At 42.5% G+C, this 21,795-nt stretch overlaps 1 protein-coding gene across 1 annotated transcript in view; it reads left to right on the top strand.

Annotated features, from left to right (window-relative positions):
* The first annotated feature begins 2,663 nt into the window (after positions 1 to 2,663).
* The window catches only part of sv2ca (synaptic vesicle glycoprotein 2Ca), a 46,053-nt gene continuing 26,921 nt past the window's right edge, over positions 2,664 to 21,795 (top strand). The window contains exons 1-2 of the mRNA XM_010876476.4: positions 2,664 to 2,920; positions 15,826 to 16,601. Of these exons, the coding sequence (XP_010874778.1) occupies positions 15,995 to 16,601 (607 nt within the window). The 5' untranslated portion in view covers positions 2,664 to 2,920; positions 15,826 to 15,994. The remainder of the gene's footprint in view (positions 2,921 to 15,825; positions 16,602 to 21,795) is intronic.

Genomic DNA, 21,795 nt, shown 5'->3' on the forward strand with positions numbered 1-21,795 from the left:
TGTGTGTGTGTGTGTCGGGTGGGGGGGTCTGTGTGTCTGTCACTCTGTACTATACATTAAGCTAAGTGCTCTTTGGCTGTCCAGCAATAGTAAATGGAGTCTTATGGCCTGAGGAGGTTTCATCTTCCAGCTCTGAATGAAAAGCAGAGAGTGTCCCCAGCCTCAGGTCACCACTCCTGTGAATCATCAACATCAGAGGACAAAGATAGATGCCTCTCTTCTGTAAGTGTGTGTGTTGGTGTTTTGCGTGTGTATACGAGCAAGTATCTGTAGCAATATGTGTGCATGTGTGCGTGTTTCTGGGTATGAATGCCCTTCCGTGTATGTCGTGATAATATTGAATACACGCTACGTATACAGCCTGTGTCCGCATACTTACCATTCATTGAACAGAAAACCGAATATATCTACAAAACACCAACTCTTGTGTGCATCCCTTTACACCTTTGCATTTCTCTCAAACTGCTGGAATGCCATTTCAACGCAGTCCCTTTTTAATCGAATGTTATAGTCTATCACATGCAGCAAGAGGTAAACCCCACAGAGACAGAAGGCAGAAAATCATCTCTCTGCAGCGGGTCGTGTTCATATGTGGTGCTGTTGCATCGTTCTGTGGTCTTTATTGGTGTGAGTGCTGTGGGGCTGAGTGCTACCGCTTGCATTAGTCCCTCACTTTATTCTCTGATCGTCACTCTCTCCACAGCTTGTGGGTTTAAGTATTTGACATAACACACGCAGCGCTCACTGTCTCACACTTTATGTGAAGAGCTACTGATCTCTGACAAAGCCTGTGTTTGGTTATGTATTTATGTAGCATCAGTTAGTTTGTGTGACATTCCCTTTAACATATTTGAATCTATGTGGTGTTGTGTTGTGTGTCAGAATTAAGTGTTTACATGTATATTTTCGTCTTATCCAAAGAGACTTACAAATAAATGGACACATTTTAAAAGAGCTAGGTGAAACAATCACACTGAGTGTCTATTTTCATGACTATAAACTGGTTGAAATCACTTTTGTTCTACAGCACCCCTGGGATTGGCCATTCACCGGGGTGACACGTTTACTAAATGAGTAATGAAGTCAGTGTTCTGCAAAGTAATGATGGGCACTGTTCATTATAGACATGAAAGCATTGGATGCACATGACATCTGGTTTATTGATTGTCAGTATTCCTCTGGTGATTTGTATACCAATCTTGGGTCATGGATTGCCCTGCATTAGGTTGACTGCCACTGATCCAGGAAGGCGCAATCTACTTTTGCAAAGGGACAAACTCACTATCCCATTTTAAATTCTGTGTTGGCGTTTGAGAGCAGATCTCATGCTTCTCATTAAACACCAACACAGAATTTAAATGTTCCATTATGCTGATTCATGAATTTTAATGTTCTTCTAAATGTGTTTCTCATGATTATTCTGAATAAAACTCTGATCTGTGGTAAAGAATGGAGCCACCCTAGAAATGGGCCAGACAGAACGTTCTTTTTTATACTTGATAAATTATAAAAAAAATATAAAAGAAATGTTACATGTAATGTAATTAGTGAAAGTCTACATTTTAAAGATCTCAATATGATTGATTTAGTTAAGTGGTGTTTCCCACATGTCACATTTGCCTGTTATTTATTGACAGTCCTTCTGGGAACCGTATCTTACTGAAGTGCTATTTTGGACCTGAAGAAAACTGGGGGAGTACGTTAGACTTCGTTTTAAAGTAGACAGGCGCTGAGCCAGCGGGGGAAAAAAGATTACGCTGGAGTTACGTTGCTCATCACCCACAATCCAAATGAGCAAAAATCCGTTCTTTTAAACCAGCGAGAACCCGCGCGTGCTTGTACACAGACAGAAACGCAAACCATCGAGAACCCGCGCTTGCATGTACACAGACACAAACGCAGGCACACACACACACACACACACACACACACACACACACACACACACACCCACACACACACACGCACACACAATTAGTTAGCAAAGGCGAATGTTCTGTCCTAAAATGATTGCAGAAACACGAACAGCGTCACCGAGCATTCTGAAATTCAAGATCCATAGAGTGCACGGCAACTATTGTTGCAGTTGGCCTTCTGACAAACCATTTAAAAAGCGTACTGCCGCTTTTACTTAGATAGTTTGTTTTTGAATCAAGCACTATGACTTTGGCATAACTATTTGCAACAGGTCGAGACGAGCTGTTGTCGCATCAATTTTTTAAAAGATGCCGTGGAGAACAAAGCTGGGTACAAAAAACATCAATGAGAAAGTGACTGTAACATAACTATGTTACAGTCACTTCTTCAGCAAATAGGCTATAATCCGATTTCACATCATCAATGAATTGCCTTTTAAATTACTGTCATTCATATTTTTCCATGTAATCTGAAATGTTGTGTTGTTGTTGCCCCAAAGACAAGCATAAAAACATACCTTTACATTGATCTATATAAAACTTTAAAAATAGCTTTTATATCTGTGGGAACAAAAATGTTTAGAGTCGTCGAAGAATAAAGAGTCCTGCTCTGGAAATCAAAACCTTGTATCATCACATCGCTATAGTGATTTCTTATCAGTACCATTGCCTATATATAGGCTCCGGTACGTCGCAGTATTTCACGTCATTCTCTCCAAACTAGATTGTTCCATTAGACGGAAATGTCCGCATCACTCAATGAAATACAATTATTGATTGCTCTCTCTCCTAGCTCCGCTGTACCTCCACTATCTCTTCTCCCTCTGCCTCCTCTCTCTCGTCTATTTCCTGAAGTACTGCAGAGAAAGCAAACCGGCAGACTGCAACTACCTCTGTTTTACAGTGGGATATTCGGACATTTAGATTCATAGGACACAAGCAATTCGCCTGGTGCAATGGCCAACAACCCGCGACACCCACTTTTCATTTGTCCTTTAACCACGGTAAGCGCTTTTATTTCTTGAAGGAAACCTGAGGTATTTTTTTAAGTAGCTTAGTCTACAGTTTATCCTTCATATTGTTCCATATAGCCTTTCTGGGAATGCAGTAGAATGTTAATGATAGGTTATAAGTGCAAACTAGGTAGTAGAAAAATACACTTTTTGATATTGCAAAGTTCTGTTGTGTAATTCTAGATTGCATGTGAGGAGGACGTTGGCAGGGTTAACCACTTTATTAGTAATTACATTAGTGATGACCCGGCACTCATATCCAGAGAAACTTACAGTAGTGAGTGCATTTTCATTTCTATACTTAATACTTACTGATCACCCTTGGGAAGCGAACATAACGACATTAGTGTTGGAAGCGCTAGGCTCTTCCATCTGCAGGGATGAATACTTATAGCAAAGGGCTGCTTAATCATATCAGCCTATGGCTGAAGTTCATCAGCGTTTTCCGTTGTATTGCATGTGAAACAGATGGCCCTATACGGGTCCAAGTGTGGTGTGGTGGAAAAAATAAGAACCGTAGTTTTTCCTTTTCGGGTAATTTAAACAGGTAAAACTCGGGACCTTTAAATTAGGATATGATTTATCAAGGTTTAATTTTGATAGGCCCAACTGTTCTTAATTTGTTATGTTTTTTTGGTACTCGTGTAATCAGTTTTGGCCTTGTGGGGGTATACTAGTTCAATTCATTATATTTAAAAAAGACTAACATGTGGGTGTCCTATACATTGGCACAAGAAGACCAACATGATTTGACAATAAAATTCTGAGGTGACTTAATGTACCATCATGGTCAAAGGTATTGGCACCCTTGCACTTTATTCAAATAATGCACAATTTGTTCTAGAAAACTGTTTTTCTTCTAGAAAACATATTTTTGGTTTGGAGTTGGAAAAAAAAACTAAAGTGAATTTCTAAAATCTAGAAATGCTTTGATGCAGGATTCTCCATGTTTACTTTGGAATTGAAATCACAGTGAGTTGCAGGTGTCTACAACATAAACTAATTCAACCAGTTTGAGTAGAGAAAAGGTTTAATTTTCCATTTTTGTTTTGTTTTATTGTGATTACTACAATGAGAATGGAGAAAAGAAGGACAACAGATAATTCTCTCAGGTCAGACGCACGATTATTGCTGGTCATGAACAACCTCATGGCTACAAGGCCATCTCCAGAGACCTTGACGTTCCTGCTTCCAATGTAATGTTTTCAAGAAAGTTGATGTAGCCAACCTACCTGAACGTAACTAAAAATTAAAACTGAATTGAAGAGCCCAGCAAATGATTGTTCAAGTGGTGGAGAAAGCACTGCAACACAGACTCAAGTTGACCTTCAGACACAAGGCATGATAGTTTAAACTCACATAATATGTTGTCAACTCAGTGGAAGGGGGTTTTATGGTATGAAACGCACTACTGAGAGTTTGAAGTAAGAAAAGCTGACTTTATTTGCCAAAATGCCACTGAACATGACACAATTCTCCCGTGGACAGATGGGACATAATTATTGTTTTTTGGGATACCAAAAGAAAGAATACCATGATTATGTCTACAGAATAAAACTAAAGCCTTCAAAATAAAGAACATCTTCCCCAGAGTCAAACAGCGATGTTTCAGGGTTGCGCTGCTACATCTGGCACTGGGTGCCTTGAGCGTGTGCATGGCATCATGAAATCAGGAGAATTCCAAAGCCGGTGTCAGAAAGCTGGGTCTGAGTCACAGGTCACGGGACTCCAAGAAGGACAGTCACCGCAAACAAACGAAAGCATCCATGAATGACAAAATGACGGATTGTTCTGAAGCGGCCTAGATCTAAATCCAGTTAGCACAGATCTAAATCCAAATGAAAACCTGTGGAGAGATCTGAACAGTAGTTGGGAGGAACCCTTCAAATCTTGGTAGTGGTAGTAGTTTTCCATAAGAAGACTGGGCCGAACTACCAATATAGAGGTGCAGGAAGCTCATCCATCACTATAGGAAGCACTTAATTGCAGTTATTTTAGCCAAAGGCTGTGCAACAAAATATTGAGTCTTGGGTCTCAATACTGTTTGGAAATGCCTTTTCTTGGGTTTTTTCTGATTTAAAATGGTCCGTTTGGTTCTGAAACAAAAACAAAGGTTCTTTAATATTAACCAAAAAAAAAGTACTTTGATGTATTTCACCTTATTTTTAGAGACAATTTGAGTTGTTTGAAGAACGTGCAAAGGTGCTTATATCTTGGGCAAACTGTATGCTTACACTGTTGGGTCCTGGTCAAATGTAGGCCTAATCAATGCACGTACAGTCTGTGTCAACTATTTAATTAATTGATTAACTCCTCATTTTGTATTGAAAAAGTGTTGGTTAACTGATCAGCCCACGTTTTAATGTAGCCTAAAACAAATTGTAACCCATTCATAAAAAACAAATTGGCTGTACACATTTGTTTACCCTGGCCAGTTGACAGGGAGCATGTCATGACCACATTTATGGGTTAACCTGCGTGCTCAACGGTGCCGGTTTATTTTTGATCTCGAGTTGAGGAGGGATCAATGAGAGGGAGATTTGCAAGCAACAACATTGAGTCACCGTTAGTCGATCTCCACCTATGATGACCTGTGCAATTTGATTGGTGACCTTGTCTGTAGACTGTGAATTGATTGGACAATGAGTATTTGGGGACTACTGTAAAAATTGCTTGTATTGAAGAAAACATTGGTGGTTGTGTTATATAGAAGTGTTTTATTAAGGTATGAATTGCAGCACCATATGAAATGATTGAATAGACATTTTTGTGAAGAGGACTTTGACATGATCGGTGACGTGTATGGTACCCAGTGCATTCTTCGTTTTCTTCATGTAATGATTAGACCACCCACTGCTGTTTGGTTGCAGTTGGGAGGACACCAACGTCAGGGACGAAAGGTCACATTATTACATGTACACTATTTTCTGGGAGGGTATGCCGCTTAGATGGGGGCAGCCATTCAGCAAACCGGAGTTCCACTGAAAACAATGTGCATCCTTCCCATTTGAAAGCCTTTTAAGAGTTGTTAAATGCTTGTGTTGGTTTGGAGTGGTAATGTCATGCTGACTAAATGAATAGGCTTGTGGAGTAAAGTGGAGAGTGTACCTTCAGCTTTATGTGTTGTGGCCAATCTGACTGGTGAAGACACACACACACAACCTGCAGTGGTAATATCATGAAAAGGACTGAGAACTGAGAAGTCATGAAGCAAACTGATCTGAAGATCGTACGTTTTACCGCTGTTTCTACTGCTTAGTGTTGATATAAAGAATTTCCACGCCAGATTGATAGTGTGGAGCCAATCTTCACACTATCAATCTTCTGCACATAATGGTCAAAATGAGACCCAGTGGGAGCTGGGCTCCTGTACTTCCACTGGCCAGCAGTTTAACATTTTAGATACACCTGCAAAGTAGGGACCCCACCCACTTCCCAATTTAACCCCTGGATGTAGGACAATTAATATGAAATAAAAACGTATTACTCTAACATTGATACTGTATCCCTTTAGACCGTCCCTCAGTAAAGTCATCATTTCACGATTTGTCCAATGTAAAATATCCATAAAAGTCAGTAGTCACGAGCTCTTGGTTGTGGTGAATGACTGTCAGTTGCCCACAGGCTGTAAGCACTCTGCATTACTGCAGTGCAAGGTTGCGGGTACAGTAATGAGCTGTGTACTGAGTCATCCGTGAACTGCACCTCACCTTCAACAATGGAAAGGCTACCGAAGAACACAGCCAGTCAACCGTAGGTCTGCGTCACACTGCTCTGTAGGAGAACCCAATTAGGCTTGCTTGGCAACGTTCAAGTTATCTTCAGAACGGCTTGAAAACAGCGTCCTGGGCGATGTTGTCTGTCTCTGAACATCTGGTGGGAAACGCAATAATCCCCCCCCCCCCTCACTCAATCCTCGCTCAACTTTTAGAAGTATTGTCAGCAAAATGTGGCTATGGAATTCACTAGGCTGGGCATTAAGATTCTGAAAAAAGACCTATGAAAGAGGAAAACGGTTTCTTTTTCAAATCATATCATTAATCAGTCAAAATTAATCAGTTAATCCTGGATAATTTTTTTTTAACCAAAATCTGAACACCAACGGTTTGGTCCCAGCTGGAGCATGCAGTACACTGTAGCAATCTTAAAGCTGCCATCCTTAAGAGGGGTACTTCATTGACACAGGCCCAAAGACAATGTAATACAAGTGGAGGTCTCTAAATAGACCCAGTTTATTAAGAAGGGTGTGACACACACATTTTGGTCCTGTTGGAGCTTGTATCATTTTTGATATATCTTTGTTGCATGTGAACCAATCATAGGTCTCTATGTTTGATAAACATGTGGGCTGATTTCAGTGTACACAGAAATGCATTTTTGACTGGCGTATATTTGGCTGACGTCTAAAACATCTATAATAAGTTCTGATTTAGAAACCATATCTCTTTGAGCATCCAAGGCCCAATGTTGCCCAATGTTAGGTACATATTTACTTTGTCAGTCAATGATATAACATTGTATTGTAACACACCCTCCCAATGTGTTCCTCGGATCACCTTCTCCAAAATGCATTCCAAGTATTTGGTAATATGGCCCAGGACCCCCTGCAGTAAATCCTGTGGACTCCCGTTTGAGAACCACTGTTCTATGGTACCATATTCGATTGGCTCCGCCTTCCTATAGTAGATGTTTTGAAAGATGAATATTGTTATATAGTGTTTTCTTCGGGAGAAACATCTAAAAGTCAAAATGTTGCCCGCTGGGAGTGTCAGCAGTGCAAGTCCCTCTTCCTAAACAGCAAGTGAACCTGTCTAAGGAGTAGCACTAAGCAAATGGATAATTTAGAGAGATATTATTTGTGTATCAGGGATGAGTCAGCCCAGTAATGTAATTACTTTACATCATACAATAATGTTATTCAGCCACGTACACTTAACTCTGCATGTCATGTTCAATTAACATTTGAACCGCATAATCTCCTCCTTGTGTTTCTGTTGAAGTTTTTCTTGGGACCTTCATATTGGTCTTTGTTTTTCTGCATATATTCACCGTAAGTATTTCTCAATTTCTGTTTGATATTTGCGGTATGGTATGAAGATTCCCCTTTCCATGGGTGTTAGGCTGTTGGTAAGACAGTAAAGGTTTAAGATGTGAGCATGGATAGAAAATGTTACCTCAGATTGTTCTGGCAGTTCTTAATCAGCATCATTATTGGGAGGAAAAACGTTTCACAAGAGCCTCTGAACCCTTCATATAGTCAGTATAGTACAATATAGTACTATTGGCGTTAAACTGTCTATACTATTGTAATGTAAGTGGGGTTTGTGCCTATTCTCAAAATGTTCACATTAATATTTTTATACATTTTTGAATAGGGCCCTTTTCATATTGTCATTTTTTGGAACAAGTCTAGTAGAACATGATTAATATAACAAAAATGATGTATGGGTTTAGATATACACTCACCTAAAGGATTATTAGGAACACCTGTTCAATTTCTCATTAATGCAATTATCTAATCAACCAATCACATGGCAGTTGCTTCAATGCATTTAGGGTTGTGGTCCTGGTTAAGACAATCTCCTGAACTCCAAACTGAATGTCAGAATGGGAAAGAAAGGTGATTTAAGCAATTTTGAGCGTGGCATGGTTGTTGGTGCCAAATGGGCCGGTCTGAGTATTTCACAATCTGCTCAGTTACTGGGATTTTCACGCACAACCATTTCTAGGGTTTACAAAGAATGGTGTGAAAAGGGAAAAACATCCAGTATGCGGCAGTCCTGTGGGCGAAAATGCCTTGTTGATGCTAGAGGTCAGAGGAGAATGGGCCGACTGATTTATTCTGAAATAACCACTTGTTACAACCGAGGTATGCAGCAAAGCATTTGTGAAGCCACAACACACACAACCTTGAGGCGGATGGGCTACAACAGCAGAAGACCTCACCGGGTACACTCATCTCCACTACAAATAGGAAAAAGAGGCTACAATTTGCACAAGCTCACCAAAATTGGACAGTTGAAGACTGGAAGAATGTTGCCTGGTCTGATGAGTTTCGATTTCTGTTGAGACATTCAGATGGTAGAGTCAGAATTTGGCGTAAACAGAATGAGAACATGAATCCATCATGCCTTGTTACCACTCTGCAGGCTGGTGGTGGTGGTATAATGGTGTGGGGGATGTTTTCTTGGCACACTTTAGGCCCCTTAGTGCCAATTGGGCATGGTTTAAATGCCACGGCCTACCTGAGCATTGTTTCTGACCAAGTCCATCCCTTTATGACCACCATGTACCCATCCTCTGATGGCTACTTCCAGCAGGATAATGCACCCTGTCACAAAGCTCGAATCATTTCAAATTGGTTTCTTGAACATGACAATGAGTTCACTGTACTGAAATGGCCCCCACAGTCACCAGATCTCAACCCAATAAAGCATCTTTGGGATGTGGTGGAACGGGAGCTTCGTGCCCTGGATGTGCATCCCACAAATCTCCATCAACTGCAAGATGCTATCCTATCAATATGGGCCAACATATCTAAAGAATGCTTTCAGCACCTTGTTGAATCAATGCCACGTAGAATTAAGGCAGTTCTGAAGGCGAAAGGGGGTCAAACACAGTATTAGTATAGTGTTCCTAATAATCCTTTAGGTGAGTGTATATACAAGAGGGATGTATGTATGCACACAAAATTGTCAGAAAGGATACAGTATGAAAACTATTTTCAGTCCATGCCCTCTTGGGATATGGTGTGAAAGCTGCACCCAACAGCTAGCAGTATGTTTTTTTGCCAGGGCTGTCTGTGTTTTCCCTATCTGCATTCAGGCTCTGGCACGGCTGGGTGACCATATGCCCAACTCTCAAACCAAACAAGAACCAGTGTGTGTTTACTGGGAGCCCAGGGACAACACGTACAGAACACACAATGTGGATCCTCCCTCTTGACTCCAGTGTCGCTCTGTTCACTGTAATGTGACATACTGTATGGTGATCCAGAATATGAACAGGGTGCAGTTACCCTGGTTTTCTTAATTACTGGGACATTAAGCATTTATTTGACAGTAAGCAACTTTTTTGTTTTTTAAATAAGTTACTATAAGGTGAATTGTCTGCATATGTATGAAGGGACATATTTGTGAAAAGTTCAAAATGTCAGGTGTTATAAACAGTTCTCCTGTTTTATGGCACCTCATGTATTGGGACAGGTGTATCTGGTTGTGGTCTATGAAATAATTTGCCTAGTCAGTGTGTAGTCTTAATTCTTGTCTTTTTGATTCGTTTTGGAGTCTGCTAGTGGTGACAGCATAAGCACAGAAATAGTGTCAAATCCAGTAAAGCTTGAGGAAGACAATAATCAACAAATTATTTCCTTTTCAAAAAGGAAAGCTCAGTAATCACTATGGGAGATCTGCACAATGGATAACTGAAAAATACTCATCATAATGAAGAAAATTAAACCACAGATCAGTATAGCTCTACCAGTACTGCACTACAAGGTGCAACGTTAGCCTGAAATAAAAAGACTGGCCAGATTAAAGTTTGATAATTAGTACCTGCGGAGTCCTGGAGGAAGGTTTTTGTGGACAGATTAGACCAATATTAACCAGGGTGTACCAGTGTGGTGACAAGGAAACTGTGGCAAGTTTTTCAGACCCAGAAACTAGAATGTTCTTGACTGGACAACAAACATGCCTTTCATTTGCTGAATATGAGCAATATTACGTCAAGATGAACAACAACTGAAGATGGTTGCAATACATGCCTGGCAGAGTATCACCTGGGAAGACACCCAACATATGCTGGGGTCTGTGGGTCACAGATTTCAGGCAAATTTGTGCATTCTAAGGATGTGACCACAAACTAAAAAACTGCTGGACATTACTGTATATGGATCAGTCCTAACAATGTTGGTGTGTTGAAATAGAATGTGTATAAAAACTGTTAAAAATCCAATTAAACATTGAAACCAATATGTACACATATACCCAGATAAAAGCTGAGAATCTGTAATTCAACCTCATAGTAATTGTGTAATGCAGTTTGCCATTATACGCTGCATCTGTGATATCTGCCAGATTATTATACTACATTGACTTTAACTGTTTAGTGACTAAAACATTCCAGCCTGTAGTGTTTTTGTAGATGCTGCTTTGTGGAGTGGATTGAGTGGATTGCATATGGTCTCATTCCTTTTGACTAGTACCTTCATCTGATGTCTCAACTCCATTAGTTCTATTGTCTACGGTGGTGAGCGAAGCTACATCTCATTATAAGCATGGGAGGAATTCCCATGTCTTACCTCCACCGAGCAGGAGATTGAAGTCAATATTAATATGAATACTTTTGGTTCTGACAGAGATAAAAGTGGATTGCCAACCTTCTACAGAAGTACTTTAACTCTATAGGAGAAGCCATAAAACTTCACTTTAAGCTGTCTGCTTGAAAATATCATGGTGAAGCTTGATTCTGCGTTCCAAAGCACTGCTGAAGCACGTTTCTACCCGTGCTAATCTGAGTGCCCACATTACTAGTTGGCTTTAGCTCTCCAGTGTCCCTCCATCACTTTCTTTACTCTCTGTCAATCTCTTTCACACCTCCCCCTGTCCCCATCTTCACCCATCTCTCTCCACTCCTGTCTTCATGACAGTTTTTATACTCTATCCATCCATCTATTTTCTCTGTATTCCACCGTCCTGCTCCCTCTCTCTTTCTCCCTCTCCCCTCTCCTGCCACCTCCCCCCTCCACTCTCAGTAATGGCATCAGTGTCTGATGAAATTTCCTAACTGAAGATGTCCTGTGCCCAGGCTCCGTCTTGCAGATGAGGTCATGCGCTCTGCGTTGTGATGGGATTACTTGCAGGTCGGCCCATTTACTGATTGGACCTGAACTGTGTGATACTGATGGGAGGAGCCAACCGCCAAACTGTTCACCGCTCTTGTCTTTTCAAAGGGGAGGACATTCGCAAGTCAGACATGACTAAGACTAAAAATAGGGAGTCATTTCTGTTTAAGTACATTTCTTCTGCGTCATTGCTAGGATTTCAACCATTAGAGTTTTGGACTTCACATTTAATTACAGAAATAAAAGAAAAGGTCAAAGTGCAAGTAGTGTACAGTACAGAGTTTGCGTGGAAGGACATTGGTCGCTTGATTGTTTTTCATTACTGCTTTGTATTGAGTGAGTTTGTTTGGTTTAATCTTGCTTCAGACTGCTCTTACATCAGTATTGATTTTCTATTATGATCTTATTAAAACATATGAGGTGTTTACTGCCCTCAGTATGTGTGGCTCGAAACCTTAACATCATAGGTAATAAGATGTGGTTTATCAGTATTTTGTAGTTTGTGAAAACTTTCGTATTACTGTCAATTGTGATGTCCTAAAATCACATCTTTAATCAGGTCAGACCAGGCAGCCATTCTCACACTGAGGCTATCTTAGACCAGGCAGCCATTTTCAGACTGAGGCTATCTTAGACCAGGCAGCCATCCTCAGACTGAGGAAATCTTAGACCAGGCAGCCATCCTCAGATTGAGACTATCTTAGACCAGGCAGCCATCCTCAGACTGAGGATATCCTAGATCAGAGACTATTCCCAGCCATTTTCAGACAGATCACAGTAATGGTTGCTAAGCTGTAACCAGCATTTAAGGTTTAGTGAGGTGTGGCATTTCTATAGAAACCAAAAAATCTTTAATACTTTTGGGAGAACCGGCATAAACTAGCAGAAATTACTATAGAATGGCACTGCAAGTAAGAAAAAAAACAACCTCAAAATGTTTCCAGGGATGTGCTCACATCTCCCAAGGACATGAATAATAGATTCTGTGAGTTTTATGAATTTCTGTGTACTGCACATCTAAAGCAGATACCTATTCTTTAAACATGCATAACATTTTGGAATTATCATATCTCCCCTCCTGAATCAACAAGATTCTGACTTCCTAAATGCAGAAGTATCTTTGTCTGTTATTACAGTTTTACAAAGAGAGATCCGTATGAGTTAGGGTTATTCTGACCGATTTCTGGGGCAGTTTATTTCACTTGTGGAGGATGGTAGAGGGAAAAGTGGAATGGAAGGGTGTAAATGAATGGAAGTGGTACAAGGTGCATCAGAAAGGATTTAAAGTGGAGTAAGGAAGTTAAGCCAGGTGTTTGAAGGAGGCCGTTTGAGTGCTATGGAGGATGGGGCTAGTGTGGCTGCCCCTGTTGGGCGGTTCTGTCTCCGTCTTTTCACTGGTAATCCGGTGAGGTGGGCTGTGAGGGCCTCAGAATACACACAGGTCTTCACTGATCCTCATCACCACTGACAGGGGGCTTGGGCTCCGCTCCACAGATTCTCTGACAGACATCCTGGACACACACACACACACACACGCACACACAGTGTGGCTGTGTGTGTGTTTGAGAGAGAGATCACCCAACTCATGACCTGCATGCAACACTAGGAAAAAAGTGTCAATGTCTTGAGAGTCTGTCAGGAGTCTTGACAAGCCACTGGCAGCGCCTGACTCTGAGTTCACATTTCAAAGGCATTTAAAGTGCATGCTTTGCTGTCAGATTCATAAAACAAAAAGTGCTGAATGAGCTTTAATGAAAGAGCAGTGCAGTAACAACAGGTTTGCATATTAAAACCATAAAGATAGTTGGTAAACTACTCCTAGTGTCTACAGCTCAGCTCTGTTTTTGATAATAACCAGAAAGACGAAGCAGTAATGCTTTTTATCACTTTACTGGAATACTATAGTACTTACTACAGAAGGTTACAGTGTTCTGTAGTGTACCATAATACAACGAGGCACCTTTACCCTCGCCCCACAAAAAAGTACATGAGTCTGAGGACAAACACGTTCATTTTCACATGCTATAAACCATATTTGCAAACATAACAAAGAAGGGTGCAGCCATCCTCCATATCGCAGCTTGTTCACACTAGTAACATTCTCCACCATCTGACCTCCTCCGTCTCCTCACCCGCCAGCTGGACATAGCCTAACTGAGTGATCCGGACACCAAAGTAACCTCAGTGCTTCAGTCCCACTACTTGCCCCCGTGGGGTCAATTTGGCAGAACACGTAAGAACAGTCACCCATGTAAACATTATTAACATCCCCTAAAATAAGCTTGTGAAGGAAAGGAAACAACTATTTTCGGTTTTTAGATTGAGTGAGATCACTTATTAAAATATACTAGCACGCGCCGCTAACTAGCTAGTCATTTCACACTGGTCATTTGTGTTCCATCCATCCCTCACATCCCAACTTGTGCTGCCCATTAGTGACAAGCCGACATGCAATTATGGATCAGATATTGGCCTTTCTATACGTTATAAGATCAGAAAACCTGAACTATTTGTTCAGACTGCAGTAACAATACAGAATACTACAATGAGTACTATGCTAGCATATGAATACTTCTAATAGCAATAATACTACTAGTTATAATACTACAGTAAGTATTGTGTTTTTGTCATATGGGACAGGAAATAAGGGAATCAACTGCACTGAAAAATGAACAATACATATAAAAGGAGCATTGGTATTAAGTGCAGAAGCCAGCCAATGAGCCAGAAGGGATTAGCAGAGTCACCTTGAATCAGCGGTGTCGTTTCGCCCAGTAAAATTGCATTATGGAAGCTGGAGTCTGGGCGGTGATTTGTGGCCTCCTGACAGGGCTTCAGTGTTCATTAGGCCCTGTAGAGAGGCTTGGAGACACACTGGACGGACGGCCTCAAAGACGTGCACACAGTCACACACACCCTCTCACACACACACACACACAGTCTCTCTATCACACACAAAAACACACACATGCATTGCACACATGCATGGACACTCCCACTTTCACACACCAAAATACTACATGAATTATTTCCGAATTCACATTATATTACACACCTCTCAGTCTCCACCAAATTCAATTTTGTCCATTGAATGTTATAGTACATCCTGATGTTATTTTTTCCCCCTGTGGGTGACAATGTATTGCATGCTGTAAAATGAAACAATGAAGGGAGATCTATGAAATGCTAAATGTGTGATTTACTGTAGACGTCCCACAGGTCTTGGTTTACAATGTGATTATCCACTATAAATGATGTTAGACTGCAGGGTTATGTTGGGGTCTCCCGCCAAACCAAGCCTACCCTGACTGGGAGGGTTCCCCCTGCCCACAGTGTGTGTATGTCCTCATTCATGTGAATGAAATCAGTGACCATAACAAATCAATTTCCTTCAAACACTCAGAGAAGATTTTGTGGACACCCATTTTTTGCCTGGTCTAGGACTTAAAAATCCAACTCAGTGGAGAACTCAGTGTTTCCTCTGGACATTAGGGTTCTGTGTGGATCACCACACCCACTGTAATATAGCAGCACATTTTTAAAGACAAATTGATTTGGTCCAGAACCTTGTTTAGCAGCTCCCTCTCTATCAGAATGATCATGACTCAGCACATTTCCTGTCTCTGTTTAAGGCCACAAGCTGAAGGAGACTCATGAAATATAGAACAGGTAGAGCTCTCCTGGAAATTGAATGTACTTTGTGAATAAAAACTCAGAGTAATACGGCCAAATCCATTTACTTCACATCAGTCCAAGAAATGATTAACATGACAAGGAGCAGGCAGGTCAGTGAGGGAATGTTGCGGAGCGTTTGGTGTCTGATCTGTTTGTCTACATCTTTTTGCGGAAACGAACTGCTCTATTTACCTTACTTGACTGGAACCTGTCTTTCTCTCTCCCCTTGTTTTTCTGTGTCACATCTCTTTTTCACTCCCTGTCTCACTCTGTTGATCTGTTCCTCTTCTCACTCCCTGTCTCTCTCCTATTTCTTTCCTTCACCCTTCTCTCGCCCTGTCTTGCTGACACACCCCTCCCCCTTTTCTTTCTCCCACAGCTTGACCAATGAACACTGTAGCCAGTTTGGGGAACTTCCTGTGGTGACCGCGGGCTCCGGGGGTTTTCCTGTTGCTTCTTCAGAGCCACTGCTCTGCTCTCCTCAAATCTGTCTGCGTATTACAGCCATCCCACTGCTCTAATCCCCCTGAACCTCCGTCCGAGCTAACATGGACGACAGCTACGACAACAGAACTTCCTTGGTGAAGGGGGCCAAGGACATCGCCAAAGAGGCCAAACGGCATGCATTGAAAAAGGTCAACAAGGTTGTGGACAGTGCCACAGACGAGTACTCCCAGCGCAAATACAACCGTTTCCAGAACGAGTTGGACGAGGGGGACGACTTTTTCCATAACCCCGACAGGCAGGACGGAGGCTACAACGACAACGACCAGGCCAGTGATGCCAGCGATGCCACGGAGGGCCATGATGACGAGGATGAGATCTATGAGGGGGAGTACCAGGGCATCCCGGCCGCAGGAGACGGGCGGGCCAGGGAGGGGCACGTGGCTCTGGGGCAGCCTGTCACAGACAGCCTGAGGGAGCGTAAGGAGCTGGAGCAGGAGAGGCAGGCGGACGAGGAGGAGCTGGCCCAGCAGTATGAGCTGATCATCCAGGAGTGTGGCCACGGCAGGTTCCAGTGGCAGCTGTTCCTGGTGCTGGGCCTGGCCCTGATGTCGGACGGCGTGGAGGTGTTCGTGGTGGGCTTTGTTCTACCCAGCGCCGAGACAGACATGTGTGCTCTGGGTGGCTCCAGCTCCAGATCTGGGTGGCTAGGTAAGCATTTGTGGGTGTGTGCATATGTAATATTGGATGTGCTGTGTTCTCTTGGAGTCACCATAATCCAAATGGCTTCAGTGCTATAGTCCATCACTGCACCTGACATTAAACATACTGTAATAAAATAGAATGAGTCAGCCATCCGCATTCATACACACTGAGTGACTACTACTGTCTCTACACACTGAGACATGACTACTACTGCCTCTACACACAGAGACATGACCACTACTGTCTCTCCACACTGAGACAATACTACTACTGTCTCTACACACTGAGACATGACTACTACTGCCTCTACACACAGAGACATGACCACTACTGTCTCTCCACACTGAGACAATACTACTACTGTCACTACACACTGAGACATGACTATTCCTGTCACTACACACTGAGACATGACTACTGCTGTCTCTAGATACTCAGACATTTCTACTCCTTTCTCTACAAACTGCTCTTTTGTTCTCCCTCTCTTCTCTCTTTTCTCCTTTCACACACTCTTCTCTTTCTCTATTCTCTCTCTCTTCTCACTGATAGCCCTGAGTCTCCTCCCTGATAAGATGACTCCGGTTGAATGTGATTGTGTGTCTGTGTGTGTTGTGGATACACTCAGTGATTGCCTTGACCTTGTTGGAGTCCAGCTGAGGTTTTCGAGGATAATTATACTTAATTAAAGCCATCAAAAAGTGAAGTATGTCCTTTACAGGTGTCATGGCAATATTCTTCATTATACATAAAAGAATGTACACTCTCTGTAACTACATTTCTGTTTTATTATTGAGTTGAGTTCAGTTGTCCTGAAATAGTTGTATTGTCTAGCACTGACTTTTCAAACCAAACATTTTTCCTTAAGATTGAAATATACTAAATACATTTTAAAAGTGCCAATCCCTCCACCATTTTTTTGGTGTGTTAGCATAACATCATTAATGTTTTCTGTATTAATTTAATACAGGTCTGCTTCAATGGCTAAATCAACTATGGTTTACTGGTTTCCAAGAAAACACATCATAGGGCAGCATTCACTTCCTAGATATGGGGGCTTTGCATTGCAGGGAAACATTAATCACATTCCAGAAACTGAGGCTTTGCATCACAGGCTTGTCAAACTGAGCCCATTTTAACTGGATAATGCAATATAAAAAAGTGGCCTGTATGGGATGGATGGCTAAAAGGTTGATTAAATTACAGAATTAAGTTTGGACCTAACAGGATCCCATAGGAATCTTAACTGCTGCATGGGTATGAGGGAAGAATGAGAGGGTTGAATCGTGAGATTAGAGAAGAGAGAGGGGAGTGACAGGGATAGACTGAGAGTGAGAAATAAATGAGCGAAGGAACAGAAAAAGAAAGAGAGAGATAAAGAGATCGAGAGGTGGTGAGGAAAGAAGGAAAGGGGGAGGAGAGGTAGCAAGAAAGAGAGAAAGTGGGAGCGTAGAGAGAGACAGATGGAAGGAAAGCCTTATTTTCTCAGATACAACAGACATAGAAAGTACCCCACCTATCATCAGGCACTTTATCTTTCTCATTTTATCACTCTCTTATCCTTTAGTTTCCTTTCTTATTCTCCATCTCTTTCAGTCTCCTTCATTCTCCATCTCTTTCAGTCTCCCTCATTCTCTCTTTACATCACCTCCTTCCCACTTTAACCCCCCCCCCCATCTTTCTCTCTCTCTCTCTCTCTCTCTCTCTCTGTCTTTCTCTATGGTAGCCAGCTGGCAGGCTGTGTGGATCACGTGGTCCAGGCCAGGGGCAGCTGAGCATGGCTAAACTGCAGTGAGATCGCAGTGCCTCTGCAGAGATTACACTACTCACTACTACCGCAGAGAGTGTGTGTGGGTGAGTGTGGGAGAGCGCGTGTGTGTGTATGTGTGCGTGTGTGGGGGGGGGGGTGCTTTCTTATCAGCACTCATGGCATCAAAATACTTCACGCCTATCTGTTCATTATCCTTAATGCAAGAGATCTTAAAATTGGTTGTGAGCTGAGTGAGTCGTCCCATCTGGATTACACTCCTGGTCCTGAGATAAGTAGACTGTCTTAAAAATGTCACTGAAATATTTGCTGCACCCACCAACCCAAAAAATTACAAGTTGCAATGATCTCTTCTTTGGAGGTGTTGGTTTCCTTACAGTAAAAGAAGGAGCATGAATCCCATCAAGCCTGACATGATGTAGTACAAATGTGATTACATGCTGCTCAGTGTGAAGGAGCTGAATAAAGGAGAGTGTGGAGGAGAGCAGAGAAGGGGGGGGTAGAGGGGAGAGCAGAGGAGGGGAGGAGGAGAGAAAAGGGGAAAGGGTTATGGAGAAGAGCGGAGGAAGAGATAGGTACGGAGATTAGAGCATAGGTAGAGACGATAAACAACAGGGACAGAGCAGCGCCAGACAGGCATGCTGTACTCCTCTGTATCGGAATGAATACAACAGGGCAAAGCGTTTTGTGTGGCGCTCAATCAGTTTGCCCCTCTAAGAGCAGAGAGCATCAAAGCGTGAAATCAGAAAAGAGACCAGGATGCAGCTGAGCGCTCACACCACTCTCAGGGGGCTTCTCAGGATCTGACAGCACAGAAAAACACCACCACCACTACGCCAGGCACTACGCCAGGCACTTCTCTCTCTCTCTCTTTCTCAATCTTCAGCTCTTGCTCGTTTACTAAATACTTTTCACTCCTTTAATCTTTTTTGCAACTTCTCTCCCTCATTCTCCGCTCACTCTATCCTAATTTTCTCTGTCATTTTTTTTTTTTACATGCTTCACTTCTCTGGTTTACCAAACATCAAGAGCTGAGGATACTGCTGATGGTCGCGTGTGTTTGTTTTGACGCATTGCTCAGCTCCAGTGTGTCTTATCTCCCTCCAGGGTTTGTCTGAGGTAAATGTGTTGGTATGTGTCTGACTGTTGGCTGAATATGTGCCTGTTTTGGAGATGTGTTTTGACTTATCTGGGATCTATGTGAATACTTTGGCGTATAGTTTTGCTGTGCAGTTAGCCTGTCCCAACTCAAATATTAGTGCATATTAGTGGCTTGTTTCACCCTGTTAAAAAAAACACAATCCACCAGACAGTCATGGTGTTTTAAAGAGACCACCTCCTGGCCAGTGACAACCTCATCATCATAACTCCTGTGTCACAGCCTCTCACCCTCTCCAGTGGATAGTAAGACACTGTCAGCCAGTAGCCCCTCCCTGTTGAATCCGGAGGTGACGAATTTTATAGGACCCCCTTTTGCCTCCATCTGCTTTAAGTGTTGTGTGTTCAGAGATGTTCTGCACACCACTGTGATGAAGAGACATAATGTGAGTATTTGTGGCCTCTCCGTCTGCTTGTCATTTACTGGATGTTTTTTGTGTATCGCACTATTCACTGAGATGGTGGTACCAACAGTCATATCATGGTGAAAGTGTCTTCCCCATTCTAATAATTAACAACAGCTGGACCTTTTGACCGTGTCTGCATGCTATTTATGTTGAGTTGCAGCCACATTCGCTGTTTGGCTATTGGCACTAGCAAGCAGTTGTACCAAATTAAGTGGCCGGTTAGTGTATTACCTACAGAACAACTGGATCAGTTCACTTATAAATGGCTGTGGATGCTAAGGGTTTGTTCATATTGTTTGGAAGGTGAAGCCATTGACAGAGACTAACGTGTGAACAGCCCTGACCATCTGTTGGCCTGTATGTTTAAATTATCCTACATTAACACACAGCCACACAAAATCACACCTTCTGCTGTGGTTGACACTGAGTGTAGGAGTTCCAGTTAATTTAGATGTTAATGGCCAGTACAGAGTGGTAAATGTCTCCAGGCTGGTCGGAACAGAGTGATGAATGTCTCCAGGCTGGTCAGAACAGTGTGGTGAATGTCTCCAGGCTGGTCAGAACAGAGTGATGAATGTCTCCAGGCTGGTCAGAACAGAGTGGTCAATGTCTCCAGGCTGGTCAGAACAGAGTGATGAATGTCTCCAGGCTGGTCAGAACAGAGTGGTCAATGTCTCCAGGCTGGTCAGAACAGTCTGGTGAATGTCTCCAGGCTGGTCAGAACAGAGTGATGAATGTCTCCAGGCTGGTCAGAACAGAGTGATGAATGTCTCCAGGCTGGTCAGAACAGAGTGATGAATGTCTCCAGGCTGGTCAGAACAGAGTGATGAATGTCTCCAAGCTGGTCAGAACAGAGTGGTGAATGTCTCCAGGCTGGTCAGAACAGAGTGGTAAATGTCTCCAGGCTGGTCAGAACAGAGTGATGAATGTCTCCAGGCTGGTCAGAACAGTGTGGTGAATGTCTCCAGGCTGGTCAGAACAGAGTGATGAATGTCTCCAGGCTGGTCAGAACAGAGTGATGAATGTCTCCAGGCTGGTCAGAACAGAGTGATGAATGTCTCCAGGCTGGTCAGAACAGAGTGATGAATGTCTCCAAGCTGGTCAGAACAGAGTGGTGAATGTCTCCAGGCTGGTCAGAACAGAGTGGTAAATGTCTCCAGGCTGGTCAGAACAGAGTGATGAATGTCTCCAGGCTGGTCAGAACAGAGTGGTGAATATCTCCAGGCTGGTCAGAACAGAGTGGTGAATATCTCCAGGCTGGTCAGAACAGAGTGGTGAATATCTCCAGGCTGGTCAGAACAGAGTGGTGAATGTCTCCAGGCTGGTAGCTTGGGCTCTACAGGAGTAGCAGAAGATTCAGGGGATTGGGGACTACAGTCTGTAGACTAGTATCTGTTTAATATGTTTCAAAATTAGTACTGTTTTTATGGGCTTTTGTGTGGCTAAATAGCATTGGACTCTTTGGGATGGGTTTAGCAAAATCAGCACAAAACCACATGTAGCTGACGGAATGCTTTAAAATGGTTATACCAGTGGGACGTAGGATTATTTCAACCTACGTCCCATTGGAGATACTCTAGATGTCTGCCCCCATCATTTTCATGTACCTGGCGCCAGTGCTGAGATCACCCCCTCAGACGCTGGTGAAAAAAAACACAGCGATCAATACATGAATGAGGTAATTGGACGTCCTCTAGGAGCTACTACACAATATCACCATTTGTCAACTGGTTTATCTATCTTACTGTTTTTGAAGCATTGTGTCCCAAATGGCCCTCTTAATATTTTTACACTCCACTATGTTTGATCAGAATCCTGTATGCAGATAACACTGTTTGCTCTTGCCTCTACAGAAAGTGGCCTGGCCTTC

This window comes from Esox lucius, chromosome 13 (genome assembly GCF_011004845.1).
Source record: "Esox lucius isolate fEsoLuc1 chromosome 13, fEsoLuc1.pri, whole genome shotgun sequence".
Classification (NCBI taxonomy): Eukaryota; Metazoa; Chordata; class Actinopteri; order Esociformes; family Esocidae; genus Esox; species Esox lucius.